Source organism: Phlebotomus papatasi, chromosome 1 (assembly GCF_024763615.1).
Source record: "Phlebotomus papatasi isolate M1 chromosome 1, Ppap_2.1, whole genome shotgun sequence".
In the NCBI taxonomy this organism is placed as follows: domain Eukaryota; kingdom Metazoa; phylum Arthropoda; class Insecta; order Diptera; family Psychodidae; genus Phlebotomus; species Phlebotomus papatasi.
In genome coordinates, this window is record NC_077222.1 from 18,193,822 (window position 1) to 18,214,186 (window position 20,365).

At 33.1% G+C, this 20,365-nt stretch overlaps 1 protein-coding gene across 5 annotated transcripts in view; it reads left to right on the top strand.

Moving 5' to 3' along the window:
• Nucleotides 1-20,365, top strand: part of LOC129798012 (serine-rich adhesin for platelets) — a 148,819-nt gene extending 128,454 nt beyond the window's left edge. For 3 of the 5 annotated variants that reach the window (XM_055840944.1, XM_055840947.1, XM_055840946.1), the window contains 3 exons: nt 173-279; nt 10,317-13,965; nt 19,390-20,365. In XM_055840944.1, coding sequence (XP_055696919.1) covers nt 173-279; nt 10,317-13,965; nt 19,390-19,456 — 3,823 coding nt within the window. In that variant the 3' untranslated portion in view covers nt 19,457-20,365. The remainder of the gene's footprint in view (nt 1-172; nt 280-10,316; nt 13,966-19,389) is intronic. The other 2 variants (XM_055840945.1, XM_055840949.1) reach the window with 1 other exon arrangement.

Below are 20,365 nucleotides of genomic sequence, written 5' to 3' on the forward strand. Positions count from 1 at the left end.
AAGTACAAGAAGATATGTATAGTGAAAATGTAATTGGAAAATTTCTCCAAGTTTTAGGAGACACGTAATTAATGTTCATTGAGAGAATGTGTGTACATTTCCAATTGCTATAGTGGGCTAAGTTTATCGATTTTGCAGTCATAGTTGATAAATGCTATCTTCTCTCTTGCAGTCGCCTCAACAATGGAGGTCATCCCTGGCGAACTAGTATGACCCGTGACCTGACGGCCGACATTGACTCAATGTTCTCACGTTCAACAGGAGCTACTCTGCCTAGAGGTGATTATCGTCAATTTTTTTCGAAGTAAAATCTCTCAATTTTTTTTTTGTTTTTATTTCGTTTTACAATCTATTTTTTTTATCTTTTGAGACGTTTTCTTTTTCTTCTCTTTTTTTTTAATTTGATTGACTGTTGACCAAGTTGATTTGGCATTCAAAAGCCTATTCACAAAAAAATAAGTTAACTATTTTCCTTTTATCATTACATTTTTTTTGATTTTTTTTGTTCAGACATTTTTGGTTACTTTTATTTTTTATTTTTACATTTTTTTTTGAAAAGAGAAGACATACAAAATCACAGAGAAGATGATGAATAAAAGTATGAAGGAATATTTTTTTCTTAGTGTGAAAGTAGCGAGTAACTTTATCATGTTTTTCTATGCAAGAATAGATTTTTAGTATTTCCCTATCCTTAAATTCTTTTTGTGCCAATCAATCGACACTAGTCTTGATATTTTTTTCTAAATTACCTATTTTTGGTTTTTTTTTTAAATATCGTTGATTTTTGACATTTTGTCGCTACTTTCATTATTTTTTTTAAAATACTTTTTGCAAGAATCATGAAAAAATAATTTACTATAATCAAATATTTAATTATAAATCTCGTCCCTTTAATTATTTTGCACTTTCTCCTCTAGAAATGTGTTTTATTTTTAAATTTCAATATGCCATAAATTCTATCACTATATTTTCCTCTTATTAGATTTGTTCTTATTGAATGCAATTTTGTTGTTTAAATATCTAGAGAGATTTTTAAAAAAAAATATATATTTAAAGTTTTTTTTTCTATAAATAAGGCAAGAGTTGAAGTTTCTTTTTTTGAAAAAAAAAATCGTTTTTGTTTTATTAACGTTTTGTTTTTTGGCTCAATTTACCTTCATACACTTTTTTTTAGAGAATATTTTAGAAATACTTTTATTACAATTTGAAGAAAACAAAAGAAGTAGAAAAGGAAAATTAAAGGATATTTAGAAGTGAAAAAGAGAAACTTACGTATACAAAAAAAACATATTTAATATGGAATTTCTACTGTTGCAGTTTTTATTTTAATTTAATTTTTTTTTATTTAAAAAGTAGTTTGTTGACGTTGATATTAAAAACATTTTTTTTAGTTAATATGATAGTCTCAAAATTATTAATCATATTGTATTTCTTTGTAAATGTTTATTATAAAACATAAGCAACAACAAATTATATCATGAACGAAAATAATATATTAAATTCAATAAATATCTTTTTGAAATTTTCGAAAAAGAGTCCTTTTACTTTATTTCGTGTGCCAATTCGGAGGAACCGCGGTTTTTCGCGTTGGAAAATATTGCCGTTTTTTTTTCTTGTACATTTTCTGTTTCCAAAAAAATACGCACATACATTTTTTTCTTTATTTTTTTTTTAATTTTTTCTTTGATTAAATAAAAAAGCTGAATAATCACTCTTACCAATTAACCGATTTGATTGTTGTGCCGTAGTGTTTTTTTTTCTTAAATATTTCTTTAATTTAAAAAAGTTATACAACCCATTGGTTAGTCGTTTTTTTTCTTTTTCTTGTTTCTGTTGAATGTAGAAATTTGCATATATATTTTTTTAATTAATTCTGACAATTGAATTTTCTCTCAAAAATGTTCTTTTCGTGTTGAGATTTTTGTTTTTTTATTAAAAAAAAAAAGAGAAATTATTTGGCTGAAAGAGGAAGTCCTTTTCATATTTTTTTCTTAATTTTTTTTTTAAAAATTCTTTTCGAATCTTTCTTCAAAGTTCTTTTTTTCCAAATGAAACAAAATGATTTTAATTTGTGAAAAGAATAGAATTGGAGAAAAAAAAAGTATTTTCGTTCATAGTTTAATTGATGAGTTTTGTTTTCTTTTTTACCTCTAATTTATAACAAACATTTTGTCGTTTTATTAACTACAAATAATTTTTTTTAATGCACTTTTGCTATTGAAAATGTTCCCAAAATGTGAATGAGAGAAAGATTAATTGAACTAAAATTGAATTTTAATTGCAAATTGCAAATGAATTTGTTGGCTTTTTAATTTTAGACGTAAAATACTATTTTTTGTGTTTGTTTTTTTTAATTTAATTTTCCCCTTTAACTCAATTTTCTATTACTTTTTGTACAATTTGTGCTTGCAGTGGGGTTCGCATGCTCAAGATCCCCGCGCAACGACTCTCAAACGACAACAATCACCACAACCACAGTCAACACCGTCAGCAATCAAAAACCCAATTAACTGCGAAATATTGGTTGATACAAAACTAAAAAAAAAGAATCCTATCATTCAGTAAAAAGAAATTGTACAGAAAAAAACTAACGCGCGCTTAACTACCTTTAAAAAAAATCCAAAAAAAAAAAAAGAAAAATGCAATTACCACCTCCAAAATATTACTACTCTTAAAAAAAAAGTGTACTACCACTCTACTACTCCACTACCTTCGATAGTGCTGCGCAAAGTCAAGAAAATAAAAGCACGTGAGTTTTATTTTATTTTAAAAACTTTTATTATTTCCTACACAAAAATACGCCTTTTTCAGTTCTTTTTTTTCTATTAAATTTTTATTCAAAATCCCATCACGTGGAAAGCTTTCACCAGAAAAATGCAAAAGAGTGAAAGAAAGAGAGCTTTAGCAGAGGATATTCTCTGATCAGTGGTTTATATCCACACCACCAAAGGGGGCAATTTTGCATAAATTTATTCTATTTTCCAGTTCTGTGTTTTCCCACAAGGTTTCAATTGCAGATAGCATTCGACACTTGACAGGAAATATAGACGAAATAAAAAGAGACAATTGAGAATATTTTTGAGCTCTATTAAATTTTCATTGTTGTTTTTTTTTGAAATCCATTTTAAAAAAGTCCTGAGGGGTTTTAAGTGAAATGAATAATGATGTGAATTAATTACACTATATTTTAATGAAAAAACGTTCGATGAAAATTATTATTCAAACAAGGATAGAGAGAGGCTTGAAGGTTTCGCACGCACTTTGGCTTCAAAAACTTTATATTTCTCCCATATTCCTTTAATGAATCTAGTCTTACTGTGTTATCACACTTCCACATTAAAATTTTAATATGATTCACATTAATTGTCGCTGGTAAGAGTCCAAATGTGTAATTTGTGTGTTTGAATCATTTTATATTCAAAATTTGATCTATTTGTTGATAAAAAGGTAGACTTGGCCCGCAAAATTTGATATACAGTAGAGTCTCGCTATAGTCCATATTTGGTTTCAAATTTGACACTTGGGTCGCATTATAGTCCATGTAATTTTTTAAAATTATCAACGATTTTTAGTATTGAAATTGCTCGACGGCTTCCATTTTTTTTTTGCGATTGTGGTACTTGTCCTTGCTCTCTTCATTATGGATCACAATTATCACAACTACTTAATAAAGTTTGCCAAAAATATTAAAATGATTATGCTTGTTGAGTACAAAAAACATAACCTAACTTAAAATCAGTGTTTTGAAATCAACGGTCGATAAATTGTGGACTATAGAGCGATGGCCTATAGCGAGACTCTACTGTAAATTGATTTATAGCATTAATGCGAAAAATTAATGCGATTTTCTCTTTAATTTTTTAATGTGAAAAATATTTATGCTTTAGGTAAATTTAAACTTATTTTTGCAGACCAAGTCCACTTCTTTATCAATAAATAGAAAAACCCCAAATAATTAGTGACTCAAAGACACAAATAACATATTTGGACGCTCACAAGCGACAATTAATGTGAATCACATTAAAATTTTAATGTGCAAGTGTGATAACGCCGTTATAGGAATATATTGTAATATAGCTAGTCTCAAGTACCACATTTCCTGAAAAAAAAAAATAGATAAGGTTCATTGAAATAATATGAGAAAAATATAAAGGGTTCGAAGCCAGACAATGTGCGAAGCCTGGAAGCCTTCGTTTTAGTCAAAAGTTTGCTCAGTAAAAATCAAATTTGGCAAGTAATGGCTCCGCCACACCTTTTAGATCAGGGAAATTTCATGAACTCAAAATTCACTTTCATTGAAATAAAAATTGAGCTAAATTCATTTTATTGTGATATTTAAAAGAAGAGGAAGAGTGCGAAAGAATGAGTTAGACAGGCATTATGCAAAGTATGTGAGAAAGAAAGTGATAGGAATTTTGACTTCAAGAAAATTTGCTGATTTAAAACGTCTGCTGGAGCCATAGGTAATTATTAGCAGAGAATGTTCAATTCAGCTTAGAAAATTTTAGATTCTTCCCAAAGCTTGCAAAATTGTAAAATGAATCGAGAAATAAAAAGTGCTCTTTCCCGCCATAATCACTGACCGTGGTGTCACATATAAGATTAATACTGAGAAAAAACCTAAAAAGTTAATTCAACTCTATGGCAGAGTTGAATTAACTGTACGAATATCGATGTAATTGTTACTCCTTTACGTTGTAAATTTTAGTAAATAGAGTTGAAACAACTCTTCGTGCGAGTTGAATTAATTCGTCGGATATCGATGTAATTATTACTCTTTTTCGATGTAAAATTTCATCTCGACTGAAGTATATGCTTAAGTGTTTTCGTTTTAAGAATATACTTCAGTCAAGAAGATTTTCGTGTGAAAAAGTTCATATGAAACATCAACTAGAAATATGTCTAATAGTGTTTCATGAGGACATGTGCGTGCATCATACGTGATATTTGCTCGGAACATAAGGAACTTGAGATCAAGAAAATTTTAATAAAGATAATGATAAAATAAAAAAAAAAACATAAAATTGCAAAACGTTCATTTTGGGATTTTAAAGAATAATTTTAACTCTAAAAAAGATTTTTTTAACTCCTAAAACGAGTTATTGTTAGTCTTAAAAAGAGTTATTTTCACTCTTAGAAAGAGTTATTTACACTCTTTTGTCATGTATATTTTAGGAAAAGAAAGTTAAAATAAAACAACTCTTTCGAATATTACACATAAATAGAAGTAAAATCAACCCTAAAATATAGTTAATCGAAAATCACAACGAAAAAGAATTAATTCAACATCGATTCGAGTAAGATTTAGGGGAAGTGCTTATAATTTTGGACAGTCTGCTTATAAGCATCGAAGTTCCAAGTTTGAAGTGCGATATTTTCTATACTAATTGACATTTCTTGTTACTCTCTTTTCAGAAGGGTTGTTTAGAAACTTAGCAAGCTATTTATCGACTTATTTTTATTAAAATTAGTTTTAATACGTTTAAAAATGAATTGATAAGTAGAGGTGACCTTGGCTCTTATTTTGGACAACTTGTTTATTAATTTGTCCAACTTGGCTGTAAATTTGGACAGCTAATCCGCCTCAATAGGATGCCCATTGTTCTTCATTTGATGAACCAATCTTACCAAGTCCTCTTCCTGTTCATGTAAGGGAAACGTAGAATGTCACAGAAGCCCGGAAACTTTCCATATCATTCATTAAAGTGAGTTGACTTCGATACTCCAAGTACGTGCGGATTCGCTCATTCCCTGGCCTTTCCGGGAGCCTTTCAGGACATTTCTCGCTACATCTCTTTCGTAGAGATGATGCTCCTTTGTTTCTCCAGCCATTTGTCCAACCTAGTCATCACAAAAGCTAAAACTTCACGAAATTTCGTGAGACAAACACCTGTCCAAAATAAGAATCATCACCTCACTGGTGAATGTCTTAAAAAATTTACCATTTTTCACACGAAAAATATAATTCACAAGGCAAATCTCACTTCAGATCAAATGTACAAATCATCAGTAACGTGAATCAACACAATATTCAATGAATATTCAATAATATCACTCAAAAACAGCGAACAAACTTTGTTAGTACTTCACCAAAACTAAATAAGACTGAAGTAAGCCACAAAGTTCTGTCATATTTCTCGTAAGCAATTGCTCACACTGAATTTTCAACAAAGCAATTTCAACTCAAATCATATTCAAAATTTAACGTATTTAGTGTCAAAATCTTCCAAAAAGAACAAATATTTAGATAGAATTCATTTTTCATCAAATATTGGAATAAAAATCCATCATTTTAATCAATTTATTTTTAGTGTCCAATTTTACCCTCAAAGTGTCCAAATTTAGAAACTGTCCAAAATTATGAGCACTTACCCTACTCGATTATTTTTCTAAGTGTAAGAGTAAGAAAAGACGGAAAAGAAGTGTGTATAGTATGCAAAATTTCAAATGGAAAATCACGTGTGTTAGAAAGAGTACACTCTAGTAGAGTATTACGATGAGTAAGATATTACTGTTCGTGTTTTCTGAATCGTATATTATAGGCAATTCGAGCAATTTTCCATGCGTATTAGGGCAGAATCACATTGACAGTAAAATGATCACTGTCACCGTCAAAGCTCTCACCGTATTTCGTTGATTTACGCATTTTCATTGTAATTTTTACTCAAATTCTCAATTACCGTGTTACATTATCTTATACTCGGTGGCACTAAGTGAAAATAGTATAAGGAAATTGACTACTCCAACGACTCCCACGATTGCACCTGCACTTACTTGAAGACAAAGGGAAATTTTCTGTGTTTTGGAAAATTATGTCACATGTCCTCCGTGTAATTTCATCCCTTTCAGGATTTTTGGGATTTTAATTTTCTAAATAATTTAGGATTTTGGCTGCTACCGATATTTTCATATAGATAGTAACCAAGAGAAACTAATTGGACATAGGTAAGCAAAGTTGGTGGATTCTTCGAGGAGAACTGAATTTGATGATTTTATTCATGTTTTTTAAATAAAATAATGAAGTAAAAGAAATGAAATTGTAACAATAATAAAAAGTAATTTGAAAAATAATAAAAAAAATATATGAAAAAGTAGAATTGGGATGGAAATTTTAATATTCAAAGAAGAAACCCCTTTCAGAACACATTACAACGGAAACAGACCACAATCCGTACCAAAAATATTCCCTTGGCATTATTTTCATTTTTTCTGACTCTTAATAATATTTACTAATAGTATTTAGCTTATATTAAATGATAATTAAAAGATTAGATCAGTTTTAGAATGTGGAGCAACTTTTGCATTTTTGTCCAGAAAGCTCATTTCTGAATGAAGGTCAAATTATAAATTTTTTAGCCCATGTATTTTCTCAAATATTGTTTAAAACTGTTCTTAGGTTTATATATGAAAGTATTTCAGTCAATAGAACTGGATATTACAGCATTTTCCCGGTCTAAACCCACTGTATTTAAGCTTACGAAGGGTGTATTTAATGTTTTGAACTTTAGTTTAGTTTCATTTTCAAAATAGTATTAGTGAATATCAGTAGAAATATCTGCATAAAATCTCACGAAAGTTATGTTTTGTAAGTGCCAGAAAATGTTAAGCATCGTTTGTAGTGTGTCAGGAACTGACTTGGCTATGAACGGGCTTAGTCGTCTCTGGACTTCAGTCGTAAGTGTGTCCAGGAGGGGAATTCTGTAACTCTCTGGCAATGCCATATGACAAATTGGGTTGGAATCTTAGGAGAGCTTTTTCGAAAATGCGATTCTGTAGCCGTGACATTGCCATTTCAGCTCACGTGGCATTGACAGAAGTCACATATTTGAGATTTCTGGCAATTCAAATGACAATGAATGTTGCTAAACAAATCAACTAAGATGTACTGTATTTTCATAAATTCATCAAGTAAAGGGATTTCATTAAAAATTCAATGAATTGCATTTTCGAACTCATATGATATGACAAAAAAAAGCTCGAATGGCATTTTCAGGTTTCGAACTCACGAGTGACAATGCCACGAAAATTACAGAATTCCCCTACAGGGCATAAATGGAGTGGTTCCAAGAGAAAGAACAGCAATTTTTGTACAGTAGAAACCCGCTATAGGCCATCGCTCTATAGTCCACAATTTATCGACCGTTGATTTCAAAACACTGATCTTAAGTTAGGCTATGTTTTTTAGTATGCGACATGCAATGTTGTCATAATTATTTTAATATTTTTTGGAAATTTTATTGAGTAGTTGTGATAATTGTGTTCCATAATGAAGAGAGCGAGGACAAGTACCACAATCGCAAAGAAAGTGGGAAGCCGTCGAGCAATTTCAATACTAAAAGTCGTTGATAATTTTAAAAAATGACATGGACTATATAGTGCGACCCAAGTGTCAAATCTGGAACCAAATATGGACTATAGCGAGACTCTACTGTATTAGCCAGTTGGTTTACCTGGCCCAAATCCTCTCAAAAATCAGTGCGGCATCATTGCAAGTAGAGTTGGTAAATTTCAAGAAATTTCATGAATTTCCGCCTAAAGTAGGTGGCGACTGCTGTGAAATTTCTGAAATTTTACTATCTCTAATTGCAAGAGAAATTAACGCGAGAGTTAAGCAGTATCACACCGTAGGGACCGTATTTGAGCTCAAGAATGATATCAGATGCGCATTGAGCAAATTAAGCTAAAAATTCTTGATGAAATTGATCTTAAATATGGCTAAAAGACTTATTGCTGCCAAAAAGAATAAGGAATCAAGTTCAAATTATTAAAATCAGTCCGATAAGATTTTTTTATATTTGATTAAAAAAATCGGCATCGTCCCTATTTGAATTTCGCTCAAAAATCACCCAAAAATTTGATATTTTGGCTGGCGTGCATGCACGAAAGTGTTGTTGGATAGGTCTATATTATACAAAGAAATATTAGGTCGATCAGACTTATAGACCATCCATACTACCCACTTACAGGTTCGTCCCTATTTGAATTTCGCTCACTGTATCAGTGCTCTTTGCTCTTATCAAAGATTAAGTGAAATAAATTTTGAGGGAATAATAGACTATTGTGCTTATATTCTAATACTTTAAGAATATAAGTTCTTTTTCGAACTTTATCTATTTATTTTGTGAAATTACCGAATTATAATGTGCTTAAGCTTAAAATATGAGATTGAATCAGTAACCACATTTAGCGTGGAAGAAATTACGTAAATTCCACTTAAAGTTCTATTAGAGATACAGTAATTATTTAAAAAATTAAATATTTATCAGATTTTATTTGATTTTATATCAAACTCTGAATAAACATTTTTTAAACAAATAGCACATTTCAATTAAACCCAAAAACAGCTTCGATTTAATAAAAATAATTGTTTCCTATTGAATAATTTTTTTTGCAAATAGGGTAAAATGTTATAATTTGGAATAAGTGTTACAAGTTGGACAATTCGCTGGTACAAGTTGGACATGGCTTTTTTCTTGATAAATACAGTACGAAATTTGTTTTTAAGCACAAGGAACCAAATTATAAAACTAAAGCATTAAAAATATACAAATAAAAATGAAGTACTAAATTTATCAAGACAAAAAGCCCTGTCCAAATTGTACCACTTTACCCTACTAATAGATAATTTATTTGTTCAATATATTGGTATATTTACCAAATGGATAAGCTAAAAATAATTCAGAAATTGTGGGATAATAAAATTTGAATGAATTTATGCAAAATTTCCTTCTTTTTAAAAATTTATGTTAAATTTTGTCTGCAGAAAAAAATAATTTTCAGTGTGATTATTTTATGTTTTTTTTTTCATTTGTGTTCCTGACAATGTGAATCGTGTGTGTGTTGTGTTATGTAGAAATCAAAACTGTGCTTGTTATCTAATGATTTATCTCAAAAACATTAATTTCTGTTGCATAAAAGTGCACAAAGAAATTTCATATGCAATGTGTTGCACTTTTTTTTGATAATTTTTTTTTAGTGATTCAACTAATTTTGAATAGAATGTTCAATCAATATCCTTTGCACGATTGTCCATAAATATCCTTGATTCCCGAAACAGAAATTAAATTTTGCAAGAAAAAGAGAGATTTTAAAATAAGAATTCTGCTGTTGGACGTGTTAATAAAGGTTACTTAGAATGCAAGTAAGTAAATGGAATGTTTTTTTTTTTTTAATTTCCTGTTTTTGTTTAATTCTTATTCATGGGGGAAAACAATGATGCTGAAGATACGAAAATGAAATAAATAAATAAATAAATGAAATAAAAAGAGGATAGATTTTGGGTAGTTGTTGAAGGAAGCCCCATTTCTATTTTCCAGGGCCAAAGAATAAGTATAAAAGAGGCGGGAATGATCACTGTGATGGGGGAGATGGTGTGGATAATGGGGAGAATCTCGATTTGGCTGATTTGGATCTGTCTCAGCTTAGGCTGACTAAGAAAGATCTTGAGACATTGTCTAGTATCACTCCGGCATTGTCAAAACGTGTTCAGGATCAGCTTCTAGCTAAATTGCCACCAAATCAAGCCAAGAAACTGTCCAGAACACTCTCAATGCAGAACAATGCACCACAGAATCCTGGTCAGAGGATGTATAAGAGAAGTTTGAGCGGAGGAAGGGATATAAGTGATGGAAAGCCGGATTTGATTAAAGATGTCACGGATTCTGGTGGAAAATCCACAGATTTGGACAGAGACAATGTCTTCCGGAGGAGTTTGAGCAGAACGAGGTATGATGCGGGAGATAAAGAGTCCAGAAGTTCAAGTAGATGCCGAGATTCCCTGAGATCTTCATATTCAAGCGATGTTAGTGACAAATACAAGACTTACTCGCCATATTCGGACAATTTGGCAATATCACTGGACAGGAAGAGTGACTATGAAAAGCCACCATCTCCCTACAGATACTACGACACACTCCCGCCAAGATCTTCCTGCATGAGTCCTACTAAAGAATACGGACGTCCACCTATCGGTGGATGTCTATCTCCTCCGCCTGTTCTCAGTTCCGACAACAGTGTCCTGAGGAGGAGATCATCTCAGAGGAGAATATCTCGATTCCTTCGTCCGGATTTCTTCGATACGCCTCGCGAGGAGAGTATCTACGTTGCTGATCGCGAAGCTAGAGATGCAGAATCTCAAAAGATTCTACGGGAAATCCGAGAGAGGAGTCGAGAAAGAAGTATGGATACTTATGATCGCTTCAAGAGGGACTCCAGTGAAGATCGACTGGCGTACTACTCAGACAAACACACTCCCGATGATACACTCAACCGTTCGAGAAAGCACTTAGTCAACTGTCCCCAATACAGTGTAGATCCCGTGGCAAATGCCCTGGATCTTATCAATACTCGCCGGAGGAGTTTGTCGAGATCTCGGGATTTATCCGAAGGTGCTAAGAGTTGTGAGAGTGATCTTTCTCTGACAGATAGGATCCTCAATGAACTACAGAGTATCAGTAGATCGAAAGCCGATACTCCGCAGGAAGAGCCCGTTAAGGTCAAAGTGAAGAAGTCCAAATCCAAGTCAGATAGCAGTGAAAAAACTGAGGAGAAAAAGGTGAAGAAGCAGAAATCAAAGAGTAAGATTCCAGCTAAAAGTGATCCAAATCAATCAACTTTGTCTGCCAATGAGATGGATCTTGTGAAAAATCTCACAGAACAGATAAATTCTGTCAATTTGCTGCTGGACAATCCGTCGGGTGAGGAGAAAGTCAAGAAGGAATCTAAGCTTATGCGTCCTAAATCCTATCCGAGCAAGGAACCTGAGAAGGTGAAGAAAATCTCTCCGGATAAGAGTAAATTAGCTCTGGTGAGTGAGCAGGAAGTTCAGCAGCAACAACAACAACCTGTTCAGGAGGATAAATCTCAGGTGCGTCCGAAGAGTTTCCCGAATTCCAAGCTAACTCCTCCCAAAGAACTCAAAGAGCTTAAGAAATCCCTGGAAATCAATGGAATTGGGGCAGTTGAGAAGATTGAGAAGATTGACAAGGTAGATAGAGTTGAAAAGATCGGGAAGAGTAGTAAATCTCCTCCGAAGACTCTTACTGAACCCGGGAGTACACCAGCACCTCCAAAGACAACAAAGAAGATTGTGAAGATTGTGAAGAAATCACCGCCAAAGTCTGAAACAAGTACACCAAGTTTGAGTGAGAAGATTGAAAAAACTCCGCTAAAGATTGAAGAAATCAAGGAGAAGTCTCCGGAGAAGAAGAACAGAGGTTTCCTGTATAGCATTAGTCAGAAATTTGAAAAGCTCAAAGAGAATACGAAGGCCAAAGAGAAGAAAAATGCCGCAAAAGAAGTTCCTGGAAAAACGGTGGAGAAGTCCAAGTCGAAAGAATGTGTCCTGAATGGTGGAGAGTCTATTCCGAAGAGTGAAGAAGTACCAGTAGTTGTGAAGAAGAAGAAATCAAAAGTTGAAGCACAGACTGAGGAATCTCGCGAAGATCTGGCTAACAAACTCGATCGGAAATCAAAGATTGACGCAATGATACGGAATTTGAGGGAACGATCTGTTCCCAGGACGTCAGGAATTACAGAATCTGGACTGATAAAGCGTGCAGTGAGCGTTGAAGATATGTCAGGAGCTTTCAATAAGTGTGGAGTGAATAGAGTTTTGGGGCTATTCAAAAAGATCGAAAAGGAGAGTATGGATGGTGGGAATCGAGTAAGAAATACCAAGAGTATAGGGAATGTTGTTGGAATTCAGCAAACTGAGATGAACGGGGTGAAGGAGAGGCCCAAATCAAGTGGATTTGTGAGCAAACTCAAGAAGACATATCCCTATACTGGAGCCAAGAGTGACACAATTGTGACAATCACTGAGCATCTGCAGAAGCAGCAGAAGCAAGACAAGATGAACGGGAATACCAAGATACCCATTAAATGTATGCCAAATTGTCCGGAATGTGGAGAGGAAGCTGTTCAGGTGACGAAGAGGCATTCCAATGGCGAAGCATTGGGTCAGAGTGTTGAGGAGAAAGAGAGAATCAGAAACAACAGAAAGGGTCTAATGCTAGACTTTACCAAGTTAGAATGCTGTCCGGAAACCAAGAGACACTCAATGGTGGAACCCAAAGTGACCAATTTCACAAACAACAATCTCACAAATCATTCAACAACGACAGAGATTAATCAAAATCATCTGCATACACCTTCATCTGACTATATGGCTAGCTATTCTTCTGACTCTAGGAGTCCCTATGATATCGACTGCGGAGCCTCAACTAGCACCTTCTTCTCCCCAACGGATGAACCAGAGTTGTATTTCGATGACTGGTCAGTCTGTTCAGATGATCATTTAATCGTCAATTCCCCGCCACCATTGACAAAACTCTCTCATCACACTCCAGTACATGTGATCTCTCCGCAGCACGATCATCCAGCTTCGGTCGAGAGTATTGTAGATCGCATTCGTCGCAAGAGTTTCTACACGCGTTTCAACGAAAAGAAACCCAAACGTGTCAGCACAATTGTCGGACCAGCAGCCAAGGACTACTACAGAGATACAGCTTCCAGATCCAAATCCCGTCCTCCCGAATATGTAAAATCTCCCACTGTTACTATTGGTGATCACTCAAGGGGTGTTCATGAATACTATAGACCCTTGAGAATGCCAACAGACTCCACAACATCTTCCAGCAGTAGTAGCAGCAAGCACAATTCCGCCCCAGTCAATGGATACAGATCATCGGACTTCCTGTCACACAGACATGGTGGTGGAGATTACCTAACTCCGACAGCTCTCAGGCGGCCAACATATTCAACAGATCTCAGCTACCAAGTCAAGAGCAATCCCAGCAATAGGAGCAGTCTCTATGGCGAGGGCAATTCCATCTACAGCACCTTCAGTCCCAAACGCAGGGTGTCCTATGCAAGTGGAGGGCCCATCGATACCTACGCAACGCTGGGAAGGAAATCCTCGGGTCTGCTGGTGGGCAAGTGCGTGGAAAATGGAGCCAATCCAAGGTTTCACTTTGATCTTTTTCCAGGGGGAGAATAGTAAGCTTATACAAGCTTCAGACATAAGGCTTAGCCAAATGGCTTAACTGGAGGGACATGATAACTTATTTTCGATACTATCGACTATCGATTCTGAGAAATTTAAACGATAGCTGCACTTTCTGTAACTAATATAGATGTTTATCAACAGTCTCATTCTTCTAAGAATCTCACAATGAATGACCCAACAATCAGAAAAAAAAGTTCTTATTCACTTAATCTAACATATATAGATTTATCGATACTATCGATTCGATAGTGTCGAAAAGTTATCATTCCACCCCTGCTCTAATTTCTTATCAATCACGATTTTTTGGAAAAATTTAACTTAGGATTGGATTATTAAAGTTGAATGACCTATTAAGCTCTCAAAAAGCAATAAAATTGCTCGCTATTTAGGATTGTCCGACCTTCGGAACTGGGAGTCTGAAGACTGCTTTAGCTTTTATGGGTTTTTTTTTTGGCAGAAAAGCTTGTATTTTGTCGCTGTGATCAGCGATAGAGAGCCAAGGCACTAACCATATTTCGGGTCTGAACTTTTTGAACTAGCAAAGACACAAAGCATTTTTCATGTGAGCCGAGAAATCAACCTTTTTCTGGTGGATTTCAGCTAACTTCAGAACAGTCAAATCGGCGCCATATTTGCACCTTTTCCTTTTTGCTTATAAAAAAAGGAAAATTTCGGGTTTAAGTGATGCGATTTGGGAAGTATTTGGTTCAAATAAAAGGTATCAGAAAATTCTATGCTTTAAATCAGAGTGGCATATCTATAGACACTTATGCGGGGGGTGCAGTTGTACGCGAAGGCGCTCTTCCCACAGTAAAAATTGTTCGAGCAGGAGGGGGGGGAGTGGAAGCGTTACCAAAAGAAACACATATTTAACCTATATTATTTGTTCCCGTCTTCAACTTAAAACCTTTACGTTTTGTCTAAAGTTATTCACCTTAATATTAATTCGGTATGTACACATTTTTCCTTTTCGCCAAAAAAAATCCTGGCTCAGATAAAGGATATCAAAGATGGCATCCCTTATCACTTGTGAGTTTTAATGAAAATTTTAAAGTGTTCTATCTCGGGAACGGGTTCAGATTTTTTTCTTGCTCTGTTTTTATTTGAAAGGTAATTTTGCTCTGTTTAAAACTATTCACTCAACTTTAGATTATGTGTTCAAGTCTTTTTTTTGTAATAGTCTTAACATTTTTTTTTGAAAAAATATGAAAATGGTTTTTCAGAAAAACCCCATTCTTAAAAATTTTATTTTTTTTTTACTATTTATCAGTATCATTGACTACTATATTCCTTGAAACATTTAAGTTTTAATTTTGAGTTTAACAGGTTCAATTGTGAAAATTCAGTGAAATTTTAATTATTTTTAATAAAAATTAAACGGAAAAGTGGAAATTCTCCTTTTCAAGGAATGTAGTACTCAATGTTGATCAACAGTAAAAAATCAAAATTTTGAAGAATGGTATTTTTAATAAGTTTGTTTTGAAAACATGTACAGCTTAAACATGAAATGGTTAAGATTGTGCTGAAAACATGCACAGCGGTTGGACCTCTTAAAACAGATGGTGTTCGTCAAAACCGGTACAGCCGCGTACAGCTCAAGAATAAAATGGTTAAAATTGAGCATAATCCTGCATAGCTCAAACAAAATTGAATCCAAATTTTTAACAGTTTTCTTAATCTTAATCGTTTTATGTTTAAAAGCTGTGCGCGTTTCTAGCACAATATAAACCATTTTATGCTTGAGCTATGCAGATTTCATGCACAATATCTGAGAAGTACGAGTTTTATACACAATCTGAACCATCATATACTTGAGCTATGCGTATTTTCAGCAGAATTTAAATTTAATATTTTGAAGTATTTTTTTTTTATTACAACTCGAAATCTTGAAAGAATATAAGGACAAAATGCGTTTCAGGAGCCAAGAGAAGCACCAAGAAAGCTCTACAATAAATTAGGCGCCCCCAAAAAGCACCTGAAGGAATTTAAAATGTCTCTTTTTATTTCAACACGAAATCTTGCAAAAATATAAGGGCGAAATGCTTTTTTAGAGCTTTATGGGCGCCAAGAAAGCCTTTTTTAGAACAATTGTACGCCCTAGAAAGTCAGGGAATTAAAAAAGCTTTTTCTTCAACGCGAAATTTTGATAGATAAGGACAAAATGTATTTTATTAGGAGCAAGAGGAGCGCCATAGAAAGTCTCGTAAAGAAATTAAAAATTTTTTTTTATTTATTTCAACGCGAAATTTTGAAGAATTATAAGGACAAAATGCATTTTAAGAACTAAAAAGGCGCCCCAGAAAGTCTCTGAGAAAATTAAAAGTGTTAACGCAAATTTTGGTAGATTATAAGGACAAAAGGCATTGTAAGAATTAGAGGGGCACTCCAGAAAGACTCGGAGTCTATTTTATTAAAATCTTTTTTACTTCAACATGGCAATTATAAAGTCAGGGTTCAGTTGTCTAAAAAAAAAACATCGGCGCCCCTGGAGGCTCGCGCCCTGGGCGGACCGCCCCTCCCGCACCCCCTTGGGTACGTTACTGCTTTAACTCTTTCCGGACCGCAGCATATGCTGCAAGCTAATTTCACAATTTTTAATCAAAAATATCTAAGCTCAGGAATTAATTGAGGTCCTACAAAAAATATCTTACATTTGGACATCCTTATAGTTTGTAATCATCCACAAGAATCGGATTTTTATCAGTTCTGAATAATTAAAAAACATTGTTTTTCATAGAAAATGCATATGCTTCTTTGAGTACTAGAGTCCCAAAAGAGACGAAAGAGTTAAATAATCTAGCACCACACAAAATGTGGGGTTTTTATGTGCCAATTACATGGAGCGGGATTTCAAGGGAATTTTCAGTAAGTTAATAAGATTAGGCAATAAGAAACGAATTTTTCAATATATACTTATAGTAGATAGTCCTGCGTATTTAAGCCATAAGGACAGTGCAAGATTTCTACTGTATAATATAGCTCCAATGTTTTCAACTGAATTATGTCCAACAAACAATAAGTTTTGTTTAGTAAACATGTTTTTAACATTTCAATGAGAGTGAGTGAGATCTATATCTAGTCATCTCGCTCATTCTCATGGGACATTTTGAAAACATGCTTACAAACAAAAGTTATTGTGCGCTGGGCATTATGCCCAACACACAATAACTTTTGTTTATAAACATGTTTTCAAAATTTCCTATGAGAGAGAGCGAGATTACTAGATCTCGGTTTCATTCCCTCTCACTAAAATGTCAAAAACAATATTTACAAAACAAAGTTATTGTGCATTGGGTATTATGTTTTTGTTTTAGTTTTTGGTACCTTGACGTAGTATTTGTTGAATTTTCAATTTTTTTTCGGCTTTGGACAGAGCGGCTTTTTTCTCAAAAGAAAAAGCTTTTGACGCTTTGACATGGTACTTTTTCAGTAATTTAATTTAATCGTTGTTATTTACGGATATTTACTGCATTTTTCAGTATTTGAAAATATTTTAAAACTTTCAGAGCCTTATAAGGTACTAAGCAAGTTATTTTCATTTACAGTTTTTTTCAAAAATTTACGTACTTCTAAATCTAAATACAAAAAATACATAGAGATAGAATTTTTCCAATCCGACCTCAGCCATTTTACCTTCAAATTTTACATGGTTCTGATAGAATAATAAAAAGGTTGTCTAAAAGTTTAGATTACACAAATATAACCAAATTCTCTTCCTAAAGGAGTTAAAGGATCAAAGATCAAAAAGATCAAATTTGGTATCAAATATCTAATGAAATATACAGATTAAAGCACTGAGAGCTTTTGATGAATTATGACAGACTTTGTTATAAGACTGAAAAAAGCAAGGGGTGGCTCATATTGAGAATCCCTTATTAATAGTCCAAGTAACGTTTCGCAAATCCCGAAAAACCCAAGAATTGCATCGCGAAATCCGAGAAACTAAAAGCCCTTGTCAACAAAAATTGAGTTACCCCTTGAGAAATTATGCTACTCTAGAAGAAACATTTTTAAAAAGTGTGGCAAGATTTAGTTAGATGCTTTCAGAAATTTATTTTTGATTTGGATGTCGTTCTACTTTGCAATTATCCACAAGAACCAAATTTGTATAATTTTAAGGAACTCAAAAACTTGTTTTCTTCTTGGGTAACCAGAATCACAAAGGGCCAAAATGTTAATAAGATTTTAAGAACTAATATTTTCTGTGTCCACGTCCACTGTCGTCTTAGTATTTCGACTTTGGGAAATTTTATATTTCTTTTGTTTAACTCTTTCCCATCTTTTGAGATTCCGAGTGATTTGAGTACTCAAAAGAAAACGTAGATGTTCTGGGAAAACCAATTTCTTTGGACTGAATCGATATAAATTCATTGCTTATGGATGATCACAACCTAAAAGGCAATCCAAATCTAGAACATTTTTTGTAGGATCTCGATTAAATAATGAACTATTATTTCATCATAAAATAGTGAAATTAGTTTGCAGTGTGTTGCGGTCCTGAAAGAATTAAAGGTTTTAGATTTAGAATTGCGACCACCTTTGGGGATCAGGAAAATTTCATGAAGTCAAAATTACAATCCCAATCTTTCGGACTCAAATCTAAATAAAATTTCTTTCAACGATCACGTGCTTGGTCACGTGACAGTTTTATACACTGAGAAAAAAAAGAGGGTGCGATTAACTTTTTTTCCTCATAACTTTAACACTTTTTAGGAGTAAAAATATATCAACATTTTTTAATGTTAATTTTACGCCATTTTAAGGGTCGTTACACCTCGTTACACCTTTTTAAGGGTAAAATTAACATGAAAAATGGTAACTTTAACCCCCAATACACATAAAAAGACTAATATTTATACACCTTTTCGAATCAATACTGCAGGGTAAAATTAACATTTCCAGAATGTTATTTGAACCTTTTCGGATTTCTCTCAGTGTACGGTTAGTTTAGTGATCATAATGAATAACTAATTGGTTATTTTGCACTTAATTTGAAAGTGATTAGGAACAGTTGGGAAATAATTTGAGAACTAAAATTTTCAGATTTGATAAAAAATATATTTGTGCAAAAATTTGTAAGTCTCTCAACCAATCAAATTAGTCTATTTAAGTATGGAAATATTTTAAATTATACATAATTTTTTTTTATTTGTTAAGTTTGTACGAATATTTCCCTAATGCTTTTGTTACATCAACTGATGGAAGCGCAGATGTGTCTTAAGCAGAGTTTTATGTGCTTTTTGTTTGCCGTTGGCGTGCCGTAAGGCTATATTTCTTTTTGAAAAATTTACCGCAAAATACAGAATGTGCTATTCTCCCCCTGGGAAATGACCCAAACTTCCCGTGAATTACTCTTTTACAGCCAATATCTCTTCCTTTAGCAATAATTTCTACGTGAGAACTTCCTCAGCTCTTCCATCACGAAGGAGTCCAACAACAAACATTTGATCAAAGCCCCAGCATCAGCTAAAAGTGATTTTTGGACGAAATTGTTTTTGCATCTTTAACCCTTGAGGGTGTGATTGTTTAGCCAGTAAACATTCATAAAATATTCAGCATAATTAATAAGATGAAACATTTACGAATGAATTTTGTGCAAGAACCGAGAGTATATGTCCTTACAATACACGAAGAATAATATTCTAAAGAAAGAAATAAAAAAATCAATTTTTAGGGACTGTTTATTCTTTTATAATGTTTTTTAGACAATTTGGGATATTTGAAGATTACAAAAAAATTATATGAGGATACGTACGTGCAAGAAACTTCCATAAATACTCAAAAACTTTTTTATTCTTAAGCCTCGTTTGATCCTCCAAGTGTTTGACCATTGGACAATTTTTATATGAAATGACCTTTTAACACTTTTTTGTATACAATTGAACATGTTTAAAGATTACTATTGGGTCTGGCCAAGGGCCCAATGACGCACAACATGGTGAGAACTGTAGATGAATTTAAGCAAAAGAAAAAAAATAATTCAATAATTGTTAACGTTTTTAGCAGAAATTTTCATCTTCTTGAGACTCCTGGAGCAAAACTGGGCTCCATCAGATAAGAAGGAATAAATGTGTTAATAAAACTATATAATCTCCTTAAAATGAAAGAACATAACTTAGCCAAATGGGAATTAATAATAAAAAAAAAAATTCTTAGTGTCCTTAATCGAAATGTTCATTTCAATTGAAATTTTATTTCGCGAGAGAAAATTTTGCAATCTATTTTATAGCAATTGGAACGTGTTTAATTGAACTGTAGCCTTTATTATTGATTTATTCGAGAGAAAATAGAGGAAGAAATACGAAATTATTTATATTATTTGTATAATTATTTAAATAAACCATATATGGAACTAAA